This window comes from Lacerta agilis, chromosome Z (assembly GCF_009819535.1).
Source record: "Lacerta agilis isolate rLacAgi1 chromosome Z, rLacAgi1.pri, whole genome shotgun sequence".
Lineage (NCBI taxonomy): Eukaryota > Metazoa > Chordata > Lepidosauria > Squamata > Lacertidae > Lacerta > Lacerta agilis.
In genome coordinates this window covers 5,734,179-5,761,351 of record NC_046331.1, presented here as the reverse complement: position 1 = coordinate 5,761,351, position 27,173 = coordinate 5,734,179, and the positions used below count along the sequence as shown (strand labels likewise).

General features: G+C 44.9%; 1 protein-coding gene across 1 annotated transcript in view; it reads right to left on the bottom strand.

The window, feature by feature from the left end:
• ASTN2 (astrotactin 2) overlaps positions 1 to 27,173 on the bottom strand; it is a 627,871-nt gene that overhangs the window by 370,011 nt on the left and 230,687 nt on the right. Inside the window, 1 exon segment of the mRNA XM_033137815.1 lies at positions 8,479 to 8,628. Coding sequence (XP_032993706.1) covers positions 8,479 to 8,628 — 150 coding nt within the window.

Here is a 27,173-nt window from a genome sequence, read left to right as displayed (position 1 = left end):
CATGAAGGGGAAGGACCAGATGGGGACTTAAGAGCCCCTCGTTCAATTTTTTTCTGCGTGACTTTGGACCAGGCACACTGTCTAGGCCTAACTGACCTCAGAGGGTTGTTGTGTGGACAAAAGAAGAGAAAAAAGGGGGGAACCATAAACACCAGTTGGAACTCTTCCTTGGTGGAAGAGTGGGATATAAAGAGGTTTAGTCAACTAGGTCCTAGAGGAGACCCATTAAAATGAATGGTTCTATGTTCGTCATGCCCATTAAATTCAACGGGTCTACTCTGTGTAGCCATAAAGAAGGCTGATCGCCAAAGAATTGATGCCTTTGAATTATGGTGCTGGATGAGACTCTTGGGAGTCCCATGGACTGCAAAAAGATCAAACCTATCCATTCTTAAGGAAATCAGCCCTGAGTGCTCACTGGAAGGACAGATCTTGAAGCTGAAGCTCCAATACTTTGGCCACCTCATGAGAAGAGAAGACTCCCTGGAAAAGATCCTGATGTTGTGAAAGATGGAGGGCACAAGGAGAAGGGGATGACGGAGGATGAGATGGTTGGACAGTGTTCTTGAAGCTACCAACATGAGTTTGACCAAACTGTGGGAGGCAGTGGAAGAGAGGAGTGCCTGGCGTGCTCTGATCCATGGGGTCACAAAGAGTCGGACACGACTAAACCACTAAACAACAACAACAACCCTGAGCAGAGCACTGGATGCAACCCAAAATGCATTTAAAAAAACCAAACAAATGAAAAGATCCTATGAAGAAAGCAAAAAGTTCACGTGAAAAAGTGTTTCACTCCTAGTCCCCACCTATACAATCAACACAAGATGTGTGTGCACTCCTCCTAGATTTGTGTCACAGCACACCAGGAAAATAGAATCACCCCCCCCCCCCCCATAACAATCATGAGACCCAGCATACAGGTTACCCTAACCCTGGGAAAGAACCAAGATATTGCCAGCTAATCACAAGGCAATTTAGACAAGAGAAACAGCACGAAAGGGAAGAGTTAGGGCTCCTCCACATGACCTGCTTATTCAGCATTCACCCTGATTTGCTTACACAAAGCTTATGTAGCATTTATACTATATCTAGTACTTACTGAGCATTTGTTCTGATTTGTTTACGGGAGTGGTTGGTTATATGGCAATATAAGCACTCCCATATCATCCTGATTTGCTTGCAGGGTGAAGATAAGGTGGCAAATGTTGTTAGGCTTAGAGAAGCCACATCCTAATTAATGACCTCAGCAATATCTCTCTAGATACTTAGAAACAACAAAGGAAATTACATCATTTAAAGCAGCTAAGAAAAAGTGACGTTTTCTCTCCGCCAAGTGAATTATTTATGTCCCAAACTATCATCCTCATAATAATAGTAATAAAAGGAATGCTTTTCAGGCGTGTAGTACGGGAAAAGCATACAAAGATTTCTCTCTCTCTCTCTCTTCCTCTCTCTCTTTCACACACTCGGAAATAAATAAGGGAGGAGAGAGAATCAAACAGAAAAGACAGAAAGAACCTGAAAAGGATTCTCTTCCCTCCAGCCTCCAATCATTGTCTGGAAAATCTAAGTCCTGCTCAAGCAAGCACATGCTGAGAATATTTTCGGGGGGGGGGGAGGTCCTTCCTGGATCATTATTGGAGGAGAATGGGTGTTTCCCCCATCACTACCCCAGATAATTTTCTTTTTCTTATGCCTCCCAAACAAGGAGAACACTTTCCCAAATCTTTTCCATCACATTTATTTTGGGCAGTCACTGATCCTTATCTCCGCTGCTCTAAAATGTGTATATTTTTACCTGCGGATTTTTTCTTTTTCTTTTTTGAATTTTATTTGTGGTGTCTTTAGGATGTGTTGTAAACAGCTTACAGACTTCCTTTGAAATATGAAATGGTACATAAGTTACCTAAATAGTCAATAGTCAACCAATTTTATTGCACATAGCCAAAGGACTTTACAATGGACGTCAGAGAATAAAAGGAAACTTCCATCTAAAAATCATACAACGTAACCTGTAGCGGGTTTGCAACATAAAAAGATTTTCACAACATTAAAACTTAAGATTGGAGCGCATTCACATAGCTGGAACAGAGCTTCTTGGCTGCCAGCACAAACTTGGCTCCCTGGTGTGTAATATATAGATGTTTATCTGCTAGGAGTTCAGCTGTCACTTCCTGTGTGGATCGACCTGGAAGCCAATTAAGAATTGGCAATATAATTTTTCCTCTGGACGTTGTATATAGGGGGCAAATCAGCATGATAGTGTGTGATGTCCTCTACTTGATTGTATCCATATATACATTTGCAACCCATATGGTGATTTTCCTGATACCTCCCCTCTAAATATGCCCAGGGCATCTGTTGAAATCTTAGTTCTGCAAAGGGCCTCCGTTGTTGCGGGAACGTCAGAGTCTCAAGGTAATGGGGCCTTGAGTGATTGGCCATAATTTGCAGGTACCAAGGAAAGTAACAGGCGGCAATAATGGATGCTCTGTCTTGGTTGGCATCCTGATCAGAAATCCAATTTCTAAGGTCATGTGGGTTAAGGGCTAAGTAGTTCTCCATTTGAAGATTATAAGCTCTAAACTTATTTTGGCACTTTTGTGCCTAGCCCCCTGTCCTTAGTTGTTTTAACTAGTACAGCTTAGTAAGAGAATGATTCTCGAAGGCATTTAGAAGGTGTCAGTAAATTACCTAAATAAGCAGATTGTGATTATCATCATCATTTTCCAATAACAATAGAAAACAATCTATTTCCTGCTGCACAGGAGGAAAATGGGGAGAGAACAAATAAACTGTCTCCCCCAAACTGGTAATGTTGACTCCAGCCCTCAGGAAACTGTTAGGAGAATTTCTCCTCACCAATGGAGAATGTTTGTTGAAATGGTCCCCAAAATTTTGCTTCCCACAAACAGGATGGAACATTTTGGGAGCCTTTTTTTGCTACCTTAAGCCAGCTGAAGGAAGCTATCATTACACAAGTGCATTCACTTTGCCCAGTGCCATATTCCCAAATCCATTTATGAGTAATGAAACTCTATTAAGGCAATACACCCACTGACAATTCTATCCCAAGCCCACAGGGCTTAGGTATGCAGTCAGCTTGACAATGGAAAACCACTCCGCTCTTTTGTGTGGGTTCCTATAGAAAGGAAGATGATACACCCCAAAGGCACCCCTATGTGACAAACCACAGTGGGAAATGCTTGATGCTCTGTATTTACGGTAGATGAAGGGAGAAAGCTCAGCAGCTGGGCACATGCTTTGCAGGAGGGGAGAGAGACTTCCTGTTAATCAGGCAATAGCTTTTCCAATTGCCTCCAGCCCTGGAAGCCTTTCCCAGACCACAACTTCCAGAACAGCAGAAGCAGCTGGGAAGAGTTCAGGGATATTATTTCTATTTATTTTTAATATAAATTGTGTGCCCTTGTCTCTCAATTTCATTCTTTTAGATGGTTTTGTAAGTTTTGTGGTATTTTATGTATTGCGATTTGCTGTTCTTTTTATTGCTTACACCTTGCCGACAAAGGTCCGTATAGTTAAAGCTATGGTTTTCCCAGTAGTAATGTACGGAAGTGAGAGCTGGACCATAAAGAAGGCTGATTGCCGAAGAATTGATGCTTTTGAATTATGGTGCTGGAGGAAGACTCTTGAGAGTCCCATGGACTGCAAGAAGATCAAACCTCTCCATTCTCAAAGAAATCAGCCCTGAGTGCTCACTAGAAGGACAGATCCTGAAGTTGAGGCTCCAGTACTTTGGCCACCTCATAAGAAGAGAAGACTCCTTAGAAAAGACCCTGATGTTGGGAAAGATGGAGGGCACAAGGAGAAGGGGACGACAGAGGATGAGATGGTTGGACAATGTTCTCAAAGCTACTAACATGAGTTTGGCCAAACTGCGAGAGGCAGTGAAGGATAGGCGTGCCTGGCGTGCTCTGGTCCATGGGGTCACGAAGAGTCGGACACGACTGAACGACTGAACAACAACAACAACAACAAAGATAAAGGGCCCCCTGACCATTAGGTCCAGTTGCGAATGACTCTGGGGTTGCACACTCATCTCACTCTAGAGGCCGAGGGAGCCGGCGTTTGTCAGCATACAGCTTCTGGGTCATGTGGCCAGCATGACTAAGCCGCTTCTGGCAAACCAGGACTTCCGCTTGCGACGCCATTATGGGTGGTCGTGGGCCGCTTCGGCTGCGAAGCACCCAGTTCATCCCGGGGGTCAGGAGCCCTGCAGCCGCATAGCAGGGCTCCGGTTGGGGTGCGGGAAGAGCGTCCCGTGCCCTGGGCTCCCCGGCTGTGCCCGTTGTGGCTCCGAACCCTTCCCCCGCACCCCCTGTAAAGGGGGAGTGGGGGTGAAGGGACTACGGAGCCGGGCTTTAGGGGAGAGCAGCGCACGTAAATGACGTTTACCTTCCCGCTGGAACGGTCCCCATTTATCTACTTGCTTTCGAATTGCTAGGTTGGCAGGAGCTGGGACCGAGCAACGGGAGCTCACCCCGTGGCAGGGATTCAAACCACCAACCTTCTGATCGGAAACCCCTAGGCCAGGGGTCAACAAACTTTTTTTGCAGGGGGCCAGTCCACTGTCCCTCAGACCTTGTGGGGGGGCTGGACTATATTTTGAAGAGGAAAAAACCCCGCCCACCAACTCTCCCATTCCTACTCCACAGCACAGGATGAGCCCCGGTGGCTGCTTACCTGTTCCTTGCGAGCGGCAGGGGCTTGCGGCGGCGGTGGTGGAGGGACAATGAGCGGCACGAAAGGGCTGGCTCTGGAGGGGGCTGCTTAAAATGATGCCCAGCCAACCGTGGCTCAACAAAGCCCAGCCCCCTTCATCCTCTAGGCAGGATGGGGAGAAGCCAGGAGGAGGGTGGAATGGAGGAGGCGCCGCTGCGTTTTGTGTGTGTTGGGGGGAATGGTGCAGCCCAAACTATTAGAATCCCCACGCCAATCCACGTGGCGATTCCCGGACTGTCCGCGGGCCAGACCCAGAAGGCAATTAGGCCGGCCCAGATTCCTTGAAAATAATCTGGTAACCTTAACCTTGACACACAGATGGTCAATGCTTTGAGACCCAGTATAATGTGACCTCCTATGTTTCTGTGGGAGTTCTGCCCAATGAAATTCAGGATTTGGAGGTGGATGAAGGAATCCAACCATCAGAGTATAATTACTGTTCTTCACCAGGTACAGCAAACTAGAAGTTTTTCTTAGGATGTTTTCTCACTGCTTCCATTGTGTGTCTAGAAATTTTAAGGCTGAGGACTTAATTTTAATTAGCGAAAATGCAAAAGCAAACAGTTCACACATCAAGTTTAGGACCCCCTAGCCAGGTTACGTTTAACAGTGTTTTAGTTTTAATCCCTGTTGATTATTGTGAATGGTTTGCCTTTATTATTGCTGTTCTCAATATTTATTCTTTGATGTGGCTTTTATCATATTGCTGTTTTTCTGAGGATTTTAATGGATGTAGGCTGCTTCTGAGCATGTTGGAAGGGTTGCAGAAGGTGCAAAAAGCAGAGCACAAACAGCACCGCAAATAAATAAGCATTATTATTTAAATAGATACTATTATATGATGAAAACGCGAGCAGGATTTGAACTATGAGCAACAGAAGGGATTAAAGATTATAGTACTTTTGTTAAGGTTTAAGTCGAGATAGGAAACAGGGTGCAGCAGAGGGAAAGAAACAGAAACACCATGGAAAACGGCGTGGAGAGGTTTTTCAAAAAAAGTTTTTATTATGTATTGAAATATACATGAAAATTTGGAAAACTTAATTAAAGAGCTAAATAAATAAATAAGCAAGCAAGTAGTACAAAGTCTGGCAACATCTCAGCCCCACCATTCAGATGACCACAGAGCCTGCAGACAGGTTGTGCATCTAGCAGTGATGCTATGGAGGAATGACGGCTGGGAGGAGCACAGAGAGAAGAAGCGCCATGGTGGATCATCAGTTGCCCAACTGGACACCTTCATCTGCCCCAGCTGCAACAAAATATGCCTCTCCTGTATCAGTCTCTACAACCACAGCAGGTGCTGCAACCTTCCAACAGTTTTACTTTACCTTCAAAGGCACACTCCTCCAGTGTCTCCCAGGACAAATGGATGCCAAAGTATATTCATATTTCTTTTTTAAAATGCACATTGGGAAGTGCACCAAGCAGGCAACAACCAATGAGGAAATTATTCAGAAGGTGTCCTCTACTGAAGAAGTGTGCGTGCACACGAAAGCTCATACCAAGAACAAACTTAGTTGGTCTCTAAGGTGCTACTGGAAGGAATTTTTTATATTTTATATTTTGTTTTGACTATGGCAGACCAACACGGCTACCTACCTGTCTGTAACTGGAACTATGGAAGGCACCACATTGAGCCGCATGAAATGGAAGTCCATCAACCTCACCAAGAAACTTATCTGAAGAAGTGTGCATGCACACAAAAGCTCACATCAAGAACAAACTTAGTTGGTCTCTAGGGTGCTACTGGAAGGGATTTTTTAAAAAAATTATTAATTTTTAATTTTGTTTTGACTATGGCAGACCAACACAGCTACCTACCTGGCACTGGGTAAACATTTCTAATTTTTTTAATTTGTATCATGACCTCCCCCCCCCCCCCCGCCCAAAGGAGCCCAGGACAGCAAGTACATCTATAATTTGAAAATAAATGAAACAAATTAAAACATTCTAAAGACAATTACAGTTAAAAACATCCCAAAACTGTGGTGGTTATAAACATTACTTCATCTCATTTTCTCAGCATTGTCAGGAACATTATTCTGGGTAAACATGGTTAACATAAATGTTTTCAGATTTTTCATGAAAGTTAATAATGATGGAGACGGATCCACTGAACAGGCCCTCTCATGTGTCAAGACCAATTGGGCAGCCCTTGCTGGTGGCACCACCAACAAATACTATATTGAGAAAATAGTGTTTTGAATTAGAAAGAAAGCAAAAATGGAAGCTATGAGGATGCAGGGATAGTATACATTACTAGCAGAAAATCTTAAAAACTTGGATTAAGTTGGCTTTACAGTGACGTTTTTAGGATGGTTTTACATTCAAGAGTCAAGTCGTGTTATGTCAAAAAATGTATGTTGCTTAACAGGACAGCATCTGAGTCATGGCATCACTGATCAAGGGAAATAACAGTATGGGAAGCCCCGGGCTGGGGTCTTCAATTGACTGTTGTGGAGAAAAATATCATTTTCACCTACTAACCAATGTGAGTGCATACATTGGAATGGCTGTACCACAGAGAAGGTAAAGCAATGCAACTGATGCTCTTAGGGAAAAAAAAGGTTTGAAAGAAGTTGACAACAGTCGCTACAGCAGGAGTTTTCCTAACTGTGTGCGAAACATTACAAGTTAAGTAGAATTAGGAAGCTACCAAACCACAGAAACCATGAAAACAAATGGTAATGATTTTCTTTCACATGCCTCTAATAGGCACCAATACATATGACTATAAAAGGATGCTAGGAAATGTCAAGGAGGCTTTCGGTGGATATGAGTCATAATGGTTGGTTGCATGCAACCTTACATGATCGGAGACAACACGCTTCTAATTATCCGTTTCTGGGGAACAACAGCAGGAGACAGCTGTGGCGCACATAGCCTAGTCCCAGGCTTTCCAGAGGCATCTGGTAGGCCGCAGTGAGAAAGAGGGTATTTAAAATAGGTAAGTACAGAAGGGCTCTTCTTATGTTCACCCCCGGAAGATTCTCAATTGCCTCTGACAAATTACCCTCATACTTGGAGCACCAAATCCTAAGTCACATTAGTATAGCACAAGAGGTGCAGGACCGTATCCTGGATGTATCAGTGTACACAAGTTCCATTTCCCTAACCCATGATGATTATGGTGTTGAGGTCTGTGAGAAACTGCAGCTTTGAAGTGAACAATTAGTGGGTTGGCAAGAAGCCAAGTAAAACGAGGGTATATGTGAAAATCTGCTTGGAGACAGGGAAGCGTAGCAACAGGCTGCTGATTGGCTGAAAGTTCCCTTATAAGCAGCATGACAGAGCAGTTCATTGTTGGAGTAGTTTGGAGTAAGTTGGAGTTAGTTTGCGATGAGAGTTCTGAGAGCCTGTACAAAGCTGTAACTTGTACAAAGCTGTATATAATAAAGCTACTACCAATCAAGTTACTGTTCAGCAAGTTCTGTTTCCTGGGTCGTTGTCCTGGACTATACCACCACGCAGTGCACAGAAGAAGATTGCGTTGAGCTGCCAAGTCTCTGCTACACCAACATATGGAAGTGTCAGAGGAAAGTTGCATGAGGATTTCCTTATGCAGCCTGTTGTACAGGTACATACCAGAAACAGCATCATTGCCAAATAAAGCATGCCCGAGCCCCTGAGTTTGACCCCAAGCAGAAAGAAGGATAGCACATAAGAAATGAGGTAGAGGAAGGATGAGAGTGGGGAAATGACTCAATACCCCAAAAGTTGGGAAATTACCTCTGGGCCGGTTCCTGCGTTTTCGCCTCCCAACTGAAGAGCTGCGAAGTGCTGGCTGCAGATGGCCTATCTCGATTGGTGTATTGGTTCGGAAACTCTCCTTGAACTTCTGCATCAGGGACTCCACTGTTTCTTGCGTCACCTCTGTAGCTGCAAGTTGGTGGTGAGGGGACAATAAGGAATTGAACAGTTAAAGAGCTCATACGGAGACAAAACACCGTTTGCCCACCCCAACCAAAACAGAGCCTTCTGCAACCCATCGCATCCAATGTTACTCCTACTCAGAGCAGGAAAAAAAATATCAAAATCATGGGCACGACTAACATAGGTCCATTAAATGAGTCTATTCTTAGTTGGCTATAACCTGATCCCTTTAGAACAGTGTTACCAGTAGGAGAGGCATGTAAGGGCTCAGGAAAAGCTTGATAACTTATCAACCTCTACTATAAACACCTTCAATAAGAACCAAACTTGAAGACAAATGGCTGAATTCCAAATAAAGACTATTTATCGTAAAGGTAAAGGACCCATGGATGGTTAAGTCCAGTATACAACATTACAGAGGCTTCGAGTTGTCATTTCCACCAACCCTGAAAAGCCCAGGTATTAATTACTGGATGAGCTATGATTTTTCTTTTCCTTCCTTCCTTCCTTCAACATCCTCTTTGGTTCATTAACTCCCTTCCAGTGGGAAATGCCAGCACTGGTTGCTGTATGTCTGCCATGACATGAAGACTCAATGCTGAATTCAATCTGTGGTGACATGGGGAAGTGACTGACTTGCTATAAATAGCAAATGCTATTTTTGCAAGACAAAATATTCCTGGGCTGTTTTTCATTCCGTTCTTTTATTTTTGAATCATTCAGTATTCTAGCCCAAACTTGCCCTAATGTAGAATTTGCCTACTGTTCCAAACTCCAACTTATATTGCTGCCCTGCAACATAGCAAAATGAATTGGTTAAACTCATTCAACAGAGTACCTTGATTTAAGATGCCATGGTGGTCCCAGGGCTTTTTTCTTTTTAAAAATAAAATAAAATAAAATTAACCCTGCTGGCCTGCCTTGGCCCAGAGATGCATTAGATAGGAATAGCACTTGGATGTTATTTGGACACCTGGGGCATTTGGTGTCTGGAAAGGCTGTAGCCTAAAGATTTAATTCTCATTCCAGCATGAAGCAGAGTGTGTTTTTAACAGGACACACCGGGGTGTCTGTGTGGATTGGCAAAAGTGTGAAGTGAAGTAGGATACACTAAGGTAGAAAGAGCTCCTCCCCCTCAGGACCATAGCTGACAACCTTTTTCATTTCCCCCCTCTTTTCCAATGCTATAATATGGGGATTTCCCGCAAAAAATGGGAAGGTTGACAGCTATGCTCAGGACATGGGGAGATGCAATTCTTATTTAAGGTCTGAGTCCTCCCTTCCCCCCCCCACCCTGTACTGCATTAGGAGGGACCCCTGTTTCTGGAAGAGCAACTGACATCATTGAGCAAGAAAATGTGCGGAAAGCAGCAAAAAGGTCACAGAGGAGAAAATAGAAAGCACCAGGAGGAAAAGTTAGAAGGAGAAAGGCAGAGCAGCCCCTCATTTGTCAGGCCTTTGATGCCACCACGGTCAGGATGTGTAATTTCACACTTGGACTATGGGCAGCAGGATCTATAAGATGTCTCTAATAACATCAGGTTACTGGACATGCCGCAGATTTGCTCTGCCTTTGAAGGGTATCCCTGGTGCCTGAGATAATGGACCTACATTTCCCAGATAGTAGCTTTTAAGAGCTCCAGGATTCATCCAAAGACTTATCAGCACGGACAGAACCAGCTCTGGGAGGTGATGATATGAAGCTGTCAGGTGATGGTAACTCCATGCAGAGGCATATCCAGGGGCTGGCAAAACTGGCCTCTGCTGGAGCACAGGTCCAGGGTGAGCCACAAAAATCACCTTTCAGACTATGAGGTGCATGGCATATATGTATGTGGCGAGGTGATGCCACTGTCGTAACAAGATCAAATGCGTGTGCAGGGGGGGGAGCTTCCTGTCCTTCTCACACAGCAGCACAAGACGTGTGTTGAAGTGATTTGGGGTGGGGGAGCCGCTACAGCTCCTTGCAAAAGGCACAAGGGGTCCTAGGTACGCCTCTGACTCAGTGAAGGTGGAGCCATCATCAACAACCGTCACTGCCCTCTCCCCCATTTCATTGGTGGCTTAGATTTCCTTAGTTCTATCCTGCCCTTCCTCCAAGGAGCTCAAAGTGACAGGCACAGTTCTCATAACAACCACAAGACGGGGGTTAGGCTGAGAAAAAGCGTCTCCCACACCCCCACACCCCACCCCGCTATCCCAAACCACCAGTGAGGATTATGGTTGAATGGAGACTTGAACCTGGGTCACTAAAGTCCTAGCTCAACACACAAACCACTACGACATCAAACTGGATTCAACAGGACGGTGGGAGTGAGGGAAGCCTGTGTTTATAAAACATCTGCAGTAAAAGCATTTTAATAATAGTCAGGAGATTATGGTGCACTTGTGTGATACCATAGGTCAACTGAACTGGCTTTCATGTAGAAACCCCCAGATTCAATCCCCAACCTCTCTACTTTTAAAAAGGGTATCAGGCAGCAAGGCTAAGTTGCCTGCATAGAACCTTGGAGATACACACACACACCCCAGTCTGTGAAATTAGTGTGACTGCTACACAGCTTACAAAACAAACAGTACCAAACTAGATGGACCTACTTATAAGCCAGCCTTTTTCTCATTGATATTTGGTGTAACACTGAGTTTGCTAACGTGGTGCAATCCACATGTTTTGAACCATAGCTCCCATCATCCCTGAGCAGAGGCCACGGTGGCTGAGGCTGGTGGAAGTAGGAGTTCAGCGACTTCTGGAGGGTGCAGTGTTGGCTGCCCCAACCTGGCAATGTGCTGGCTCTCATCTGACAATTAGAAGGGGGCATTTTTAATATGATAAAAATGTGTGTTTGTGTGTCTACACAATGTTCCAATGTTACATTTTTTCCCCCCTGGTTGCATAGCTTGTTGGAAAATAAGTCAGCCATTCCACCTAAACTATTGCAGAACAAACTGATAAGTTTCTGTTTTGTGTTTGTGTGTGTTTGTGCATGTTCCCCCATCCCCAACAAACACAGTGAACTAACACATTAATAGGAGGTAAACTGATACAGTTGTTCTATACACCTAACTTGGAATTACGTTTGACTTAAATACATGGAATTTATTTTCAAGTAAATGTGTTGAGGTGCCAATGAACTATTTTAGGGGCCAATTAACAGTCTCGGCTGCTAAAAGTCATTCTAATAAAACCCCTCTGATGGGAAGGGTAGTTTCTGGTCTTGCAAAGGAGGCCATTTCAAAGCCCGAGGGCAATTGAAGTGGATACTTTTCCCATTTGCAGTTGAAGTTTTCTAACCTTGTCTAAGGTGGGTATACAGAGCAAGCCTTGGATCGACTGACTATAAGCAGTGTGAATTCTCACAGGATGTCAGTTCTAGGTCATGAAAGATTTCACTTGTAAGCATCAGCAACCTGAATTAGGTCCAAGAGTTCACAGGCAGCAATAGTGCAGCTGCTGAAGAACAGAAGGACACTGTCACCTCTTGATACTCATTCAGAGGCAAACTGAAGCATTCTGAACCACCGCTAACTTTTGAGTTATCCTTAATGGTAGCCTGGTGCATATTGCATTACAGTAAAGCCTTTCAGGCTGAAAATGGTGGGAAATGCTTTGAAGAAATAGTCACTCCTAGGGGTTGCAAAGGTATGCAGGAACCCAGTGCCTTCAAAAGCCTCTGAATAGAGCCAATACACCAAATATAACTGATCAAATATTTACCTGGCCATAGCCTGCTTATTTAGGTGCATCACCAGGTCCCAAACATGTTAGGATGGGCACAAAAGGATATCCAGAGCTACTGTTCTACATGGGTTTCCCGAGAAGGGTCATAGCTCAGTGCCAGAGCACCTGCCTTGCAAGCAGAAGGTCCCAAACACAATCTCCAGGTAGGGCTGGAATGTCCCCTGCCTGAAACCATGGAAAGCCGCTGCCAGTCAGTGTAAGCAGCACTGAGGTAGATGGATTAGTGGTCTGACTCAGTATAAGGCAGCTTCCTATGTTCCCAGTGGGATGCTAGGGTCCTCCTTTGAAGAGGACTCCACTAGCTGGGGCATGACAACAGCCCTATTTCTGAAGGTGCTGCCAATTTTAGAGTTGCCTGGTTAAAGTCTGGTTAACAGGTAAAGGACCCCAAGAAGGGAGAATGAGGTGTGTATCAAGAATGCCCATTAGCAGCAAGCACCTGGATACCAGTCTGAGCAGACACACAGGTCACCTGGTCACATCCTTCTATTTAAATTGTAGACACCATTTCTAAATTTGAATCAACACACATACATTAGTGCACACAAACTTCATGCAGATCCGTGTTGTCTTTTGTCCTCTTTCTGGAGACAATGCTTAAGCTAGTTGGACCAATTTTCTGACTCTGTATAAGGTAGCTTCTAATGGTTCCTAACTCCAGATGCACTTTGCCCTCTGATACAACTGTGGAAGTGGGGGAACAGCTGTCCCACTGTCACCCTTGCAAGGAAAACCCCTGGCAACACGTCCTCCATCTGGGTGTCACCACCCACCCCTTGTTAGCCTAAACCAGAGCAAGTGAGCTATCCACGGCTTGCTGTGGGCTAGAAGTTGAGCCCACAGCCTCCAGACGATCAACCCATTTTCATCTTCCACTTACATTATAAAAGCCTGGAGTAACAGCCTAGGCAAGTGTGACAGGAAGTTTATCCCCTGGGTGGCACCGGAATGCAGCCAAGTCTAAATGCCAAACTAATCAAGTTTTATGAAAGGACACTATAAATAGGAGAAAGCCTGTGAGTACCGGTATGTGTGATAAACAACCTAGCTTACTGGTAAGCCTAATTCCACACTGTGCAGCCTAACAGAGCATCAAAGTTGCACTGAGTGACGGTCACTTTGGTGTTTCATAGAGTCTCCTGAGATGGTTGATCAGAGGCTGAGGGAAATATTTCATGTGTTATGATTGCTAATCAGTATAGTAATGAGTGACAGCCAAGGGGCCAACTGCCAATGGGATGGATTACCTAAGGACAGGTGTATGGCACACACAGGATAACAATATATGAGGAAAGAGATGGTGTGATTTAGAAACCACTCTAAGAAGATAAGAAAGTGGAATGACAGGTGTGTCTGTGGTGGGGTATCTTTTCTTACTATATGTGTATGTAGATTTAAAAGAACATTGCTAGTCCAAGATATTGAAGGATTTGTGAAGTGGCATTCATAATTCAGCTTCCACTAGCAGGCAAACCCACTGAGATACCCTTCTGGGGTTTCTTGGAAGGGAAGAGTGTGGAAACTACTGCTTTCTCTGTGCTTCAACATCTTATGGCTACTCCAACAGGGCTGTAAAAGGTAAAGGGACCCCTGACCATTAGGTCCAGTCGCGGATGACTCTGGGATTGCAGCGCTCATCTCGCTTTATTGGCCGAGGGAGCCGGCGTACAGCTTCCGGGTCATGTGGCCAGCATGACTAAGCCGCTTCTGGTGAACCAGAGCAGTGCATGGAAACGCTGTTTACCTTCTTGCCAGAGCGGTACCTATTTATCTACTTGCACTTTGACATGCTTTTGAACTGCTAGGTGGGCAGGAGCTGGGACCGAGCAACGGGAGCTCACCCCATCGCGGGGATTCAAACCGCCGACCTTCCGATCGGCAAGCCCTAGGCTCTGTGGTTTAGACCACAGCACCACCCACGTCCCTCAAACAGGGCTCTACAGAACCACAAATGGCCCTGAAGAATCAAATAGATCCTCCTTCTCATCCACTACCCACCACCCACTCCAAAGCATGTGTGAGATATTTATGCTTCCTTTGCTGAAGAAAGGAACAGGTAGGCCTACTGTAATATTGTTAGATGCACATAATGCAGCAAAGCAATAATAAAAAATAACCAAACCTGATTGTGTATCGTAGCAACCTGCTAGATACCGATAGCTTTGGAAAGTGGTTTTGGTCTCCAGTCAGTTTTTAGATAAGCCAATTGAATTGGATTATAAACAAGGCAGGATAATGTTCTCTCCAGGGACCCTCTTTCGTCTCCTTCCCCAGCTCCCAGGCTGATCCAGCGGACTGATTTAAAACAAGTACATCAGTCTGCCCAGCTTAGAGAAGCCAAGGTGGCGGAGGGGGGAGAATTCTATGCAAAAAAATAATAATGTATCATCCACTGCATTAAAAGGCTCCACACACACCCCACTTCAAATTCAGTTTTGTCTCCAACCCACTGCGCTTTGCAGGATAAAAAATGAATGCATTGCGTATCCACATACAATTGTAAATTCATTGTGGGGGAAGGGAGGAAGCAAGAGTAAAATGATGCTTTGTCAGTGATACAGTTTGCCTCTGAGGGGAACTGAACAAATGTACTTTTTCTCCTTCATATATTTATGAGATCCCTCCCTTCCCTAGATACTTCCCCCTTCATTGGTTCTGGGCACTGTGCCAACAGCAGCCCTTATCTGGCACTAGGCAGGAGGAGAAGCGGCAGTGTGGGGGGGGGACCCCTCGATACAATCACAAGTTTTTTTCACTAGTTTAACAAATTGGGGAGGGGGGAGTATTGAGTTCTTAATAAAGTTCAGAGAAATCCAATGCAACAGTTGTGCTGGCAAAAACTCATTATCAGCAACCAGCTCTTGCTCAATCATGTTTCACGGGTGCAAAAAGTTTAGCCAGTGGAGCAAATATATCACTATGTGACTTTAACTTATTGGATATAAATTACTATTACTATTACTATTACTATTAATAATACTTAACGACCTTCCACATATCTGAAGGCATTGCACAGAACATTAATAAAAGCAACTGAAAAGCAAATAAACGCAACACAGACACCACAGAATGTGATTAGAAAAAAAAACAACAACAACAACGCAAATGGGCAACCATGCCAGAAACCTATTCATGCAGCTTGGAAAGCTTGTCAGAACGGAAACATCTTCAATTGTTTCTGGAAAGGACAGGTGGCAAGTGCTTGTTGCATCTTGACAGGAATTCTATTCCATAAACAGGGGCAGCCACACAGAAAGCCCTGCTCCCAGTTGCCGTGCAGCGAGCTTATGAGATCTTTGGGAGGTGTAGGAGAAACTCTCCTGCAGACCACAGTGATCCACCGGGTACATGAAAAAACAAAAACAAACAGGGGCAAGGGGTAGGAAGTAAAAACAGAAAATGTACTGCAAGTGAATGATATATTGCATGAGAAGTAAATTTGTTAAAACTTTTGGGATATATACCGGTGAAACTCGAAAAATTAGAATATCGTGGAAAAGTCCATTTATGTAAGCAATTGTTTTCATTAGCTACTGGAGTTTAATATAGAAGACTCATGACATGCAAAGCAAGATATGTCAAGCCTTTGCTTGTTGTAATTGTGGTGATTATGGCGTACAGCTGATGAAAACCCCAAAGTTGAAATTGTTAATTTGGGGTTCTCATCAGCTGTACGCCATAATCATCACAATTATAAAAAAATAAAGGCTTGACATATCTCGCTTTGCATGTCATGAGTCTATCTCATATATGAGTTTCACCTTTTAAGTTGAATTACTGAAAGAAATTAACCTTTCCACGATATTCTAATTTTTTGAGTTTCACCTGTATATAAAGGTAAAGGGACCCCTGACCATTAGGTCCAGTCGCGGATGACTCTGGGGTTGAGACGCTCATCTCGCTTTACTGGCCGAGGGAGCCGGCGTACAGCTTCTGGGTCATGTGGCTAGCATGACTAAGCCGCTTCTGGCGAACCAGAGCTGCCCACAGAAACACCGTTTACCTTCCCGCCGGAGTGGTACCTATTTATCTACTTGCACTTTTGGGTGTGCTTTCGAACTGCTAGGTTGGCAGGAGCTGGGACCGAACAACGGGAGCTCACCCTGTCGCGGGGATTCAAACCACCGACCTTCTGATCGGCAAGCCCTAGGCTCTGTGGTTTAGACCACAGCACCACCCATGAATGAAAAAGGTAATGTCTCAAGTAACATGGTCCTAAGCTGTGTACAGAGCCTTATATGTCAACTGTACAACTGAGCCCCACAGCAGATTGGCAGCCAGTACAAATCCTTCAAGCAAGGTGTTATGTGTCACCTCCACAAGCAGACTTGTTGCTGTTTTCTGCAACAGCTGCAGCCTCCAGATCAATGCCAAGGGTAGTTTAACATGTATTGCAGCAACCCAATCCCAGTCTGTATACACTGCTGCTGTTGCTGCTGCTGTGAGTGTCTGGGAAGACCGCTCCCTCCTCCGGCCAACTCCATCGGGCCTAGGAGGTGGGCCTACACTCACCAACACAGCTTAAGAGGCGCCGAGAAGGGCAGCCTCGGCTCTTGCTCTGTAAATTACTATTGTTTGTATAATGTATTTTACATTGTAATGTAGCCAAAGCAAATTCCAAGTATATTGAAAAATGTACTTGGCCAATAAATTATTATTCTATTCTATTCTATTCTATTCTATTCTATTCTATTCTATATGTCTTTAGTTTGTGTGCACGTGCATGCATGTATCTGTTGATGTTTCTATTGTGACATGGCTTCAGGGCGTTTTGTGGGCAGTGATTCAGCAATGAAATTGATTGATTAATGAACACGGATAAACCTGAGGATTCCTACAGACTGTACACTTCAGTGTTAAGTTTACTGTAAAATTATGCAGTGAAAAGGACTACCTGGACTGGAGATGTCTGCTTGGCTTTACCCTTTGCATATTCTAACCTTCCCAGAGGTGCCAAATCTCCTCAACCATTGTTTCCTCTCAATGTGGCAATGTGGGTATATTGGCCTTACCACCACAGAGCCTCAAGAGGTTCAAAAGCACCCCTATCTCAGCTGAAAACATCAATTTCTACCAAAAGGGGAGAGGTTGCTAGTTTCAGAGAACCACCCCACACCTTATTTTCTCCTAAGTGACTCATCCTCTCCCCAGTCAGGGTGCTCAATCACTTCCCAGCTAATTGCCTCCACTCATGTGTGCAAACTAACCATTGACTGGAAAACACTGCAGAATGTTAATTTCATTTAGAGCTGGGTAACGGCGAAATGCTCCCCCCCCCCTTATAAAAAAATGATATGAAACAAGCATTGTATTAATAGCACTATTTGCAATTATAGCCACAATCCCAACCTATGAGTGACTGTGAGGTTTTATTATTATAATAATTCAAGCACTTTAGAGATAGCGTCACTTCATCTACCCCTTCTCCTGCCTGTTTTGCTATTCCCCTCATTGTGGCAATTAAGATAATGCAGTAAAATCACATACACACAAACACCAGAATAGACCCAGGATGGCTGCTATTTTCACAGGCATTTTTTCCCAAACAGAATCACAGCACAGTGCAGTCAACAAACAACCTCGCTGGAGAACACATACCAAGACCTTGTCAACTCTGACGGAGATTGACCTAAAGAAATAAATCTGTCTCTCAAAACAATAAGGTATGTGAAGAAGAAGATCCCTATCAACAGTTGGTATGACGAGGACAAAAGTGGTTCTCCTTCTGCAGACAGTAGAAAAGTCAACAATGCTAGAATTGGAACCTTCTGTGGCAAACCACAGAACTGTGTGTTAGAGCATCAGCCTGGGCAGTAAAGTAGTCTCAGACCATGCACAGGTCCTGCTCACTCATTGGGCTCTTCTGGACAGGAAGAGGAGCAAAAGACTTCTTCTTGGTCTAGGACAGTTATTGATAACTTTTGGCCCTCCAGATATTCCGGACTACAACTCCCATCAGCCCCAGCTGGCCAGGGATGATGGGAGTTATAGTTTTGCAACATCTGGTGAGCCAAAGGTATCCCTCTTCTTGGTTCTGGTGTGCTTCTTCATATTCCATCAGTTCAGCCTTCTGTTTCAAGCAGTGGCTCCAACTTCTGGTTTGTCTCTAGTATACCTGAAGGAGTGTCTCCACCCCCCATTGTTCAGTCCGGACACTGAGGTCCAGCGCCAAGGGCCTTCTGGTGGTTCCCTCAATGCAAGAAGTGAGGTTACAGGGAACCAGGCAGTGGGCCTTCTTGGTAGTGGCACCCGCCCTGTGGAATGCCCTCCCATCAGATGTCAAGGAAATAAACAACTATGACTTTTAGAAGACATCTGAAGGCAGCCCTGTCTAGGGAAGCTTTTAATGTTTGATGTTTTATTGTGCTTTTGATATTCTATTAATATTCTGACAAAAAAAAGCTTTCAAGAAATACACTTCTTATATGTCACTCAGTCTTATGCTCATTATTAAAATTGCTGAATCAATTTAATGAGTAGATAAACCTATGAGTAGATAAACCAAACCAACTTTTGCAGTCCTAGAATGTTTGCAAACTACTAATTTAATGCCAAGTGCGAGGTTTGATTCTGTTCACATATGTGTCAATATATACAGAATACCTAAAGTTACCTTAGATGGGTGGCCCAACTACGGTCCTATCTGGAAACAGATAAATTGGCTGCAATGATCTATCCTCTGGTAACCACAAAATGGGATTATTACAATGCACCTCACATCCTGCCTCTGAAAACAGTCTGGAAGTTTCAACAGCAGTCGATTTGCAACTTAAGCTCATTTAACCTATGCGACCACAGCTTTACACGCTTGGTCAAAAAAAGGGGGGGGAGGAAAAAAAGATTCACATCAGTGAGGATTTAACACTAGCTATTTGGTGAAGATCCTGCCAACCTAGCAGTTCGAAAGCACGTCAAAGTGCAAGTAGATAAATAGGTACCGCTCCGGCGGGAAGGTATACGGCGTTTCCGTGCGCTGCTCTGGTTCGCCAGAAGCGGCTTAGTCATGCTGGCCACATGACCCTGTACGCCGGCTCCCTTGGCCAGTAACGCGAGATGTGCGCCGCAACCCCAGAGTCGTCCGCAACTAGTCCTAACGGTCAGGGGTCCCTTTACCTTTACTTATTTGGTGAAGAGGGAGGAGAGCCACTAAGGGAGCCCACTCCCCGTCTCCTAAACCAGGGGTAGCTAATGTGGTGCAGAGAGCAGGTCCATTGATGAGGCAGGGTGCCGCACTCACCTCTGGCGGCAGAAGCACAAGAGGTCGCTCCCCATTCACCCACCACCTCCACAGCCGCCAGAACGCGCGCACCCCTCTTGCCGAGAGGTAATGCTTTACAGAACACTGGCTCTCGCTGAGTTTGGAGAGGGGAGAACATTCCACTGGTGGCGCTTTAGCACATTCCTGTTTTGCCTCAGGTAGTGAAACAGGACAGGCTGGTGTACAACAGGTGTTGTGGGACTACAACTCCCATCACCACTGACTATTGGTCATCCTGGCTGGGGTTGATGGGAACTGGCATCCTAACAACATCTAGAGGGCCCCCACACCAGCTACACTTCTCTTAAAGGCAAAGGGATGTGGGTGATGCTGTGGTTTCAACCACTGAGCCTTTTGGGCTTGCTGATGGGAAGGTCTGCTGTTCGAATCCCTGCGACAGTAGTGACCTCCCGTTGCTCTGTCCCAGCTTCTGCCAACCTAGAAGTTCTAAAGCACAGCAGTGCAAGTAGATAAGGAGGTACTGCTGTTGCGGGAAGGTAAACGGTGTTTCCATGCACTCTGGCTTCCATCACGGTGTTCCTTTTCACCAGAAGCGGTTTAGTCATGCTGGCTGCATGACCCAGAAAGCTGTCTGTGGAAAAACGCCAGCTCCCTTGGCCTGAAGCAAGATGAGAGCTACACCCCACAGTCAACTTTGACTGGACTTAACGTCCAGGGGTCCTTTACCGTACGCTTCTCTTAGACCACTGTTGCAAGCCTAGCAGCAGCATCTGAACAAAGCCAAAAGGGCACAGTCTGCTACATGCGTCACTCCTGAACTTTGAGCTTAAGACCCCTCTCTATTTAGGAGATAAAAGTGTTTGCCGGAAGCCTCTGCAACAGAACGCCAGAAGAGGTCCATATTGAGACAAGAATCATACTAGAGAAAGGATAGTCTAGGAAAAACAAACAATTGGGTAGTGGAGTCAGCAGAGAGTATATCTTTGAATTCTCTAAGAATGATAAACAATGCCTATTATTTCAGAAAGCAAAGAGCACCTCTAGGCTATTTTTGTTCAATACCAGCCCACCATCTACCTTGCAGCCAGCCCCTAAATAATGTACAAGCTGTATCAAACATTCATAGTTATGGACAAAGTTAAGAAAAACATAGACTGAAATTTAGATAACAGAAGAGTTCCTAGTCAGGGGCGTCGCTGGGGAGGGGTGGTGGGGGCGGTACGCCCCCAGTGACAGGGTGAAAAGCGGCGGGTGGGGGTGACAAGCGGCGGCCCCTCTTGCCACGCCCACGCGCCACCGCTCCCTCCCTCACTCAGCAGCACCTGGAAGGGGTGCTTTCCGCTGCTTTTTTCGGCGGGGGGGGTCGACCAGCGAGGGAGGGTGTCACGCTTGTCACCCCTCCTCGCTAGTCGACCCCCCCCCGCCGAAAAAAACCGCGGGGGGGCGGGGAAAGGAAGCAGAGCCGGGGCTTGAATGCAGAGCGCCGGCTCTGCTTCTTTTTTCCCCTTTCCGCCGCTTTTTTTCGGCGGGGGGGGTCGACCAGCGAGGAGGGTGTCACGCTTGTCACCCCTCCTCGCTAGTCGACCCCCCCGCCGAAAAAACCCGCGGGGGGGCGGGGAAAGGAAGCAGAGCCGGGGCTTGAATGCAGAGCGCCGGCTCTGCTTCTTTTTTCCCCTTTCCGGCGCTTTTTTTTCGGCGGGGGGGGGGTCGACTAGCGAGGAGGGTGTCACGCTTGTCATGATGACGTCACGACGCACGCGTCGTGCCCCTCCCCCAGGGGGGTTCCTCTGCGCTGCCGCCGCCCCCAGCAGCGCAGAGGCTAGCAACGCCACTGTTCCTAGTGGTTTGTTTTAGTCCCTGGAAAACTAAAGTTTTATGGTATTTTCTACGGTTTATGGCCCTTGTCCAGATAAGCCATTTCAGAATGCCATAGAAAGTCATCACAACACTTTCACTAATCCACTGAGGAGCTTCCAAAAGTCCCTGAGACAAATAAAACGGTAAATATAGTAACCCATATAAATGGTCCGAGGGGCATCTAGAACAATTCAATTTTTCAGCCCCCACTTTTTCACTCAGCTTAACAAGGAATGAGCAGGAGGGAAATATTATAGATGATTTTTCCTAACAAGTATCAATATATTTTGTTATTCTCTCGGAATCCACAAAAAGATGCCTGTATAGAAATATGCATGTTGGAAATATGCATATATCTTTCAATGAATTGGCACACCATCCTAAAGTGTGCATTGCTGATTCTTTCTCCAGATTTTATTAGTGCGGGGTGAAGAAAATTGCTTGTCTGTCTGTCTTCTGTGCATTTTGACACCTCTTAAGATGCCGCACCTGGTTCCCGGGATCAAGGAGAATGTTTTGGCCTGTGTTTTGGATATAGTTGGATAGCATTTTGAACCAATGTGGCTGACTGCACCTTTAAAAACTGTGCTTATTTTAACCACTGAATTTAAAAAAATGCAATATTTTGATGTTTTTCCTTGTAATTCCCAGGCAATGCTGTGTACAGGACCGCTAATATAGATACACAATGGATGCACAGATATATTAGTACACAAACGTAGACACTTAATTTCTTTGGCAATGACTGAGGTGGCAGAGGAGCAAAGGAGAGGGGTATAGATACAATTATACTGGAAACTTTGAATAACCCACACACCACCACCATCACTGCTACCAAAATCATTCTTCCGCCTGGATATAGCTTTTGCTGGATTATTAAAGCTAAATCAAAAATCAAACAGCTGTGTTTTAGTTCAGAAGCTTTTCAAGCATCTTCCCATATGGTAACTGTGAAATGAGGAAAATATGGTGGAATGCAGAGTATAAGCAACGACACGAGAAGTACCATTCAGTGTTGCAAAGTTTACGAGTGTTTCCAGGTGAGTGTTTATTGGAGGATCTGTGCTCCTCATGCACGGCTGGTGTTTTGTTTTGTTTTGTTTTGTTTGCAGCATCTGCATGGCATCATTGGAATCAAAACACCAGCCTGTATTTAAACCCCCCCCCCCTTTAATCCAGATTTACCCTTTCCATGGGGGTGGGACTCAACGCAAAATCCAACAGGCATTAATAATAATAATAATAACCCCGTAGCTTCTCTTGATACTGTGCACCTTATGGTCAGAGTCTGTTTTTATTTCCATGGCAGTGTATCAGGACCTGAGTCAGCAGCTTGACTCCTATACCAGGAGCTGTCACCCAAGATTCAGCTTTCCCATTCTTTACTCTAGGCAAAATTATACAAGATCTAGTGACAATGGTATATATTGCATCTGATGAAGTGAGCTCCAGTCCATGAAAGCTTACTCTGCAATAAATCTGCTAGTCTTTATGTGCCTTAAGCCTCGGGTGGTGGAGGAAGGGGAGGGGGAGTGTGCGCACACTTGGAATACATTAGGAAAGTTAAGTGTATTTGCGCACACACTTGTTACTTTTAAACATTACATACAGACTTGTAGGCTCCTGATTATTTTTCACACAAATGGCAGTTTAGGACACAAGTCTATAAGGTTGGGTGGGGGGATGCATTTAATAGGGGTAATGTATTATTGCCACAAATGTGAGGTTTGGCTAATCTAAGGGCTTTTTAACTGTGTTCATAGCTGTAAGAAGATTATCCTTTCGAAAACTGAATGTACTGCATTTGGGAATTGGAAGGAAGCTCTTGTTGATATCAAGGCCTGAGAATGACCAACAAGACTAGTTAGCTCTCATGTACTGTCGCAGAAAAAAAGAGAAAGTCATAAAGCACTTGCCTTCCCCAAATCCAATCACCACTACCAAGCATAAAAACTAAAAGCTAAAAAACTAGCATAGGACAAACCAATTTAGAAGCAATGTTCAGAACAGCACCTAGCCACATCTCGGGGGATGGGGGACCTTCAACTGCATGACATGGGACTGTTTCAGCTGTGGTTAAGGCTGTTATCAGATATCTTCCTCCCAGGGGCGTAGTGAAATGTCTCAAACCCTGTGACAGAGTTAGTTTCAAGGCCACAAGAGAGTTAGGCAGCAATACAGGCTTGGTGTGGCAAAAGACTGAGGAGACCAGGGTAGATTGTTCTCCTCCCCTCTTTTTGATGTAATAAACTCCATGCTCAAAACAAATTAACTCAACAAGCAACGTGCATGCAGGTAGAAAGCTGGGGGCTGCTATCCAGTTTATTGTACAAAATACCGTGTGTATGACCATCTGTGTCCTATTGGACACAGCTGTGGGTGGGAGGAGTACAGAGAACACACTCTCTCTCTCCATCAAGCTGGGCTCGCTTGTCACACACATTCACAAACTCTCAAACTTACACCAAGCAGGACATAATGGTTGCTACTTCTATCGAAGATGGTAACAATATCACAGTTAATGCCTCTTCCCGTTTGTCACCCCCTGCAAATTTATTTTCCTTACAATTAACAGGCAGCTGTTGAATAATGGTAAAGTTAAAGGACCCCTGGCAATTAAGTCCAGTCACGAACGACTCTGGGGTTGTGGCGCTCATCTCGCTTTACATGCCAAGGGAGCCCACGTTTGTCCGCAGACAGTTTTTCCAGGTCATGTGGCCAGCATGACTAAGCCACTTCTAAGCCACGCAGTTTGCCTTCCTGCCAGAGCGGTACCTATTTATCTCCTTGCACTTTGATGTGCTTTCAAACTGCTAGGTTGGCAGGAGCTAGGACCGAGCAATGGGAGCTCACCCCGTAACGGGGATCTGAACCGCCAACCTTACAATTGGCAAGCCCTAGGCTCTGTGGTTTAGACCACAGCCAAACTAACCCTGCAACATAAAAATGCCACAGGCTCATTTCAGCTCATTCCACTCCTTTTCTCAATGATATTTAGATTTAGAGATGTCACCTTCTGTTTCCAGTCTCCATCTCTCATTCATTGTAGTGCATCCCAGTGCCCACGTTTTAACCATCCTGCATTCAGGGTGGCCTGCTCTAATATACAGCTATCCATAGTCTTCTCCAGCAGGGCAACCCAACATTGGATTTTTTTTTTTTTAATCAATTTCTCAAAACAGGGAAATCAAACACAGCACAGCTCTACAAGACACAAATTCAGAGGTGGAGGAACAATAAATGTGTTTATTAGGTCTTATTTCATGTAACTAGAAAGGCAGAGAATTTCTTCCACTCAATGAAAAATCGACTCTGTGGCATCAAGTAGGCAATACCTCTCCAGCTAAAAATCTCTTTTCCTTTAGTCACCATCTGACATTCTTTCTGTCAAATACAAAAAGTTTATCCATAGCAAAATCTGCTTTCACACTTGCAAACTGATCCTATGAAGGGGAATAACCATACCTCAGTAGAAAATAGTTGCATGCAAAAGGTTTAAGAAAGGACCATCTAGAGCTGGGAATGACCTCTCTTTTCTATATATATATTTCCAGTTCTGGGACTCGTGCACAAACAGGGCCAGCATCCAGGAGATCCAATCCTCCACGAGCGCTTTGCACCCAGACCCCCCCCACTCTTTCCTGAAGGGTCAGAGTGGGTTGAGGGGCATCCGCGGGCAAGGTAGCCCTCCCCGGGGAGGTAAGGGAGGCTGCTTACTCCCATCGCAGCTGCCAAATTCACTTGTGATGGATGGTGAAGATGTTACGGGTCAGCCATTTTCCTATCGTGCACGAGCGGAAGTCTGGGAATGACCTCTCTCTTAAGGTTTGGAGAGCCAATACCAGTCAATGTAGGCATAATTCAGTTAGGTGCTGATTTTCTAGAATGTCTCTAAGTATGAAAATACCTGGACACCTTGATCTTCTTCTGAGGCTTTTCTCCAGCTCCCCACTCTGATGAAGGATTGGGGCTGGTGACAAGGATGTGAGCCTTTTCACGTTTGCTTCCCTGTTTATGGAATGCTCTCCCCAGCAAGCTCTGGCTACCACCTTCGTTGACATATTTCTGTCACCAGGTTAAGACTTATCTTCCCAAGCCATCCCCCAGGTTTCTGATAGACTATGTTATTTTGCTATTGGTGTGCTGCCGCAGCTTCCTGTGGTTGTTCTGTGGGTTTTTCTGCTTTTATGGTATGATATATTTATATTTAAGGTATAAACATGTTGTAGGTCAGTTGGATACTTTTGGGTAACAAACAACTAACATGTATAATCATCACCATCTTTCTGATTCAGTATAAGGTTACTTCCTATATTCCTATTTAATTGTGCTCCTTATTCAGAACTATGAGGAATCTTTGTTTAGATGAGAAGGAGAAACTCAGCAATGGGGCACTTGTTTTGCAAACAAAAATATCCCAGGCCCAACCCCTGGCATCTCCAGGCATAGCATGGGGTTTTTTTTGGGGGGGGGGTTGGAGGATTTTGCCTGACAACCTGGAGATCCAATACTGTTTAGTGTAGACCATACCAAACTAGGTAGATCAATGGTCTGCCTCAGTGGCCCAGTTTGCAACAGTCTAGTAGCTACAAATACCCTGATGCTGGGAAAGATGGAGGGCACAAGGAGAAGGGGATGACAGAGGGAAAAGTTGGGGAAAAAGTAGTTTGAATATTCCACACACTTTCCCCCCATTTCCCCCCCCCCCCAGAAAAAGTAGCTTTAGAAGAAAATGGGGGGGGTGGAGAGAGACTGGATCGTCGTTCCCAATTTTTCCAGTTTCTTTCCAGGCCTTCCCAACTCTACCCAGGAGGAAGTACCGGTAATAATAGTAAATAGCTCTACAGGAAAATGCAGTATTTGTGGGGAATTTGCAGCAGTCATAAATAATGTAGGCATGTTCCCTTGGGGCCCGCTACTTGGAGTTCTGCCCACCAGACACCTTTCAAATAGGTTCTGTGAAATCCTCAAGACTAGTTTGTTTATAGAGAAAGAGATAAGGACCATATGATTAACTGCTCTACCCTAAATATGATGAACTGCTGTAAAAATCAAACCATCTGCTTTCAGTGCAAACACTCAGGGTAATTCAAATGAATTCATTTCCACCATTGTTTTAAAGCAGATGGGGATTCCTGTGGGTGGGGAGAGGGATAATTCAACCAAGCAGGAAGGCAAATATACTTGTTGCCTTCCTGTGTCTGGGGAACAAAAAAACTGCAAATATTTATAAAATACAGCATTTTCATAAGTTTATTTTTGGCAACCCTCTTTAGACAAATATGAAGAAAGCCACCTGAATCGTTGGTCTGGATGTGGGGGGGGGGGGGACCGGACCAGTTTCTTGTAGAAAACAAGAGAAGGCAAAGTGCAAGCAGAAAATTTCATTTTACCTTTGCAGTTGGATTTGAGGCTAAGTATTGTGTGCCTCAATTTCCCAATCGTCATAGGTATTGCAAGGTATCAGGAATACAAATAGGAACAGCAGGGAGGGGTATCAGCTATGGATGCATTAAAACAGTCACATTGTCCTTCACACAGCTGGGCAGGACACTCTCTTTTTGCTGTTCAGGGAGGGTAGATGTCAAAGATCCTCATATTAAAAGAAGGCAACCGTCAGCTAAACACAAATGAGTTGATTAGAAGGTGCAGTTCTAAGCATCTTTTCACCCAATATCTTCTTTTTTAAAATCATTATGGACCTCTGCTAGGATAATATCCAAACCTCTCACCCTT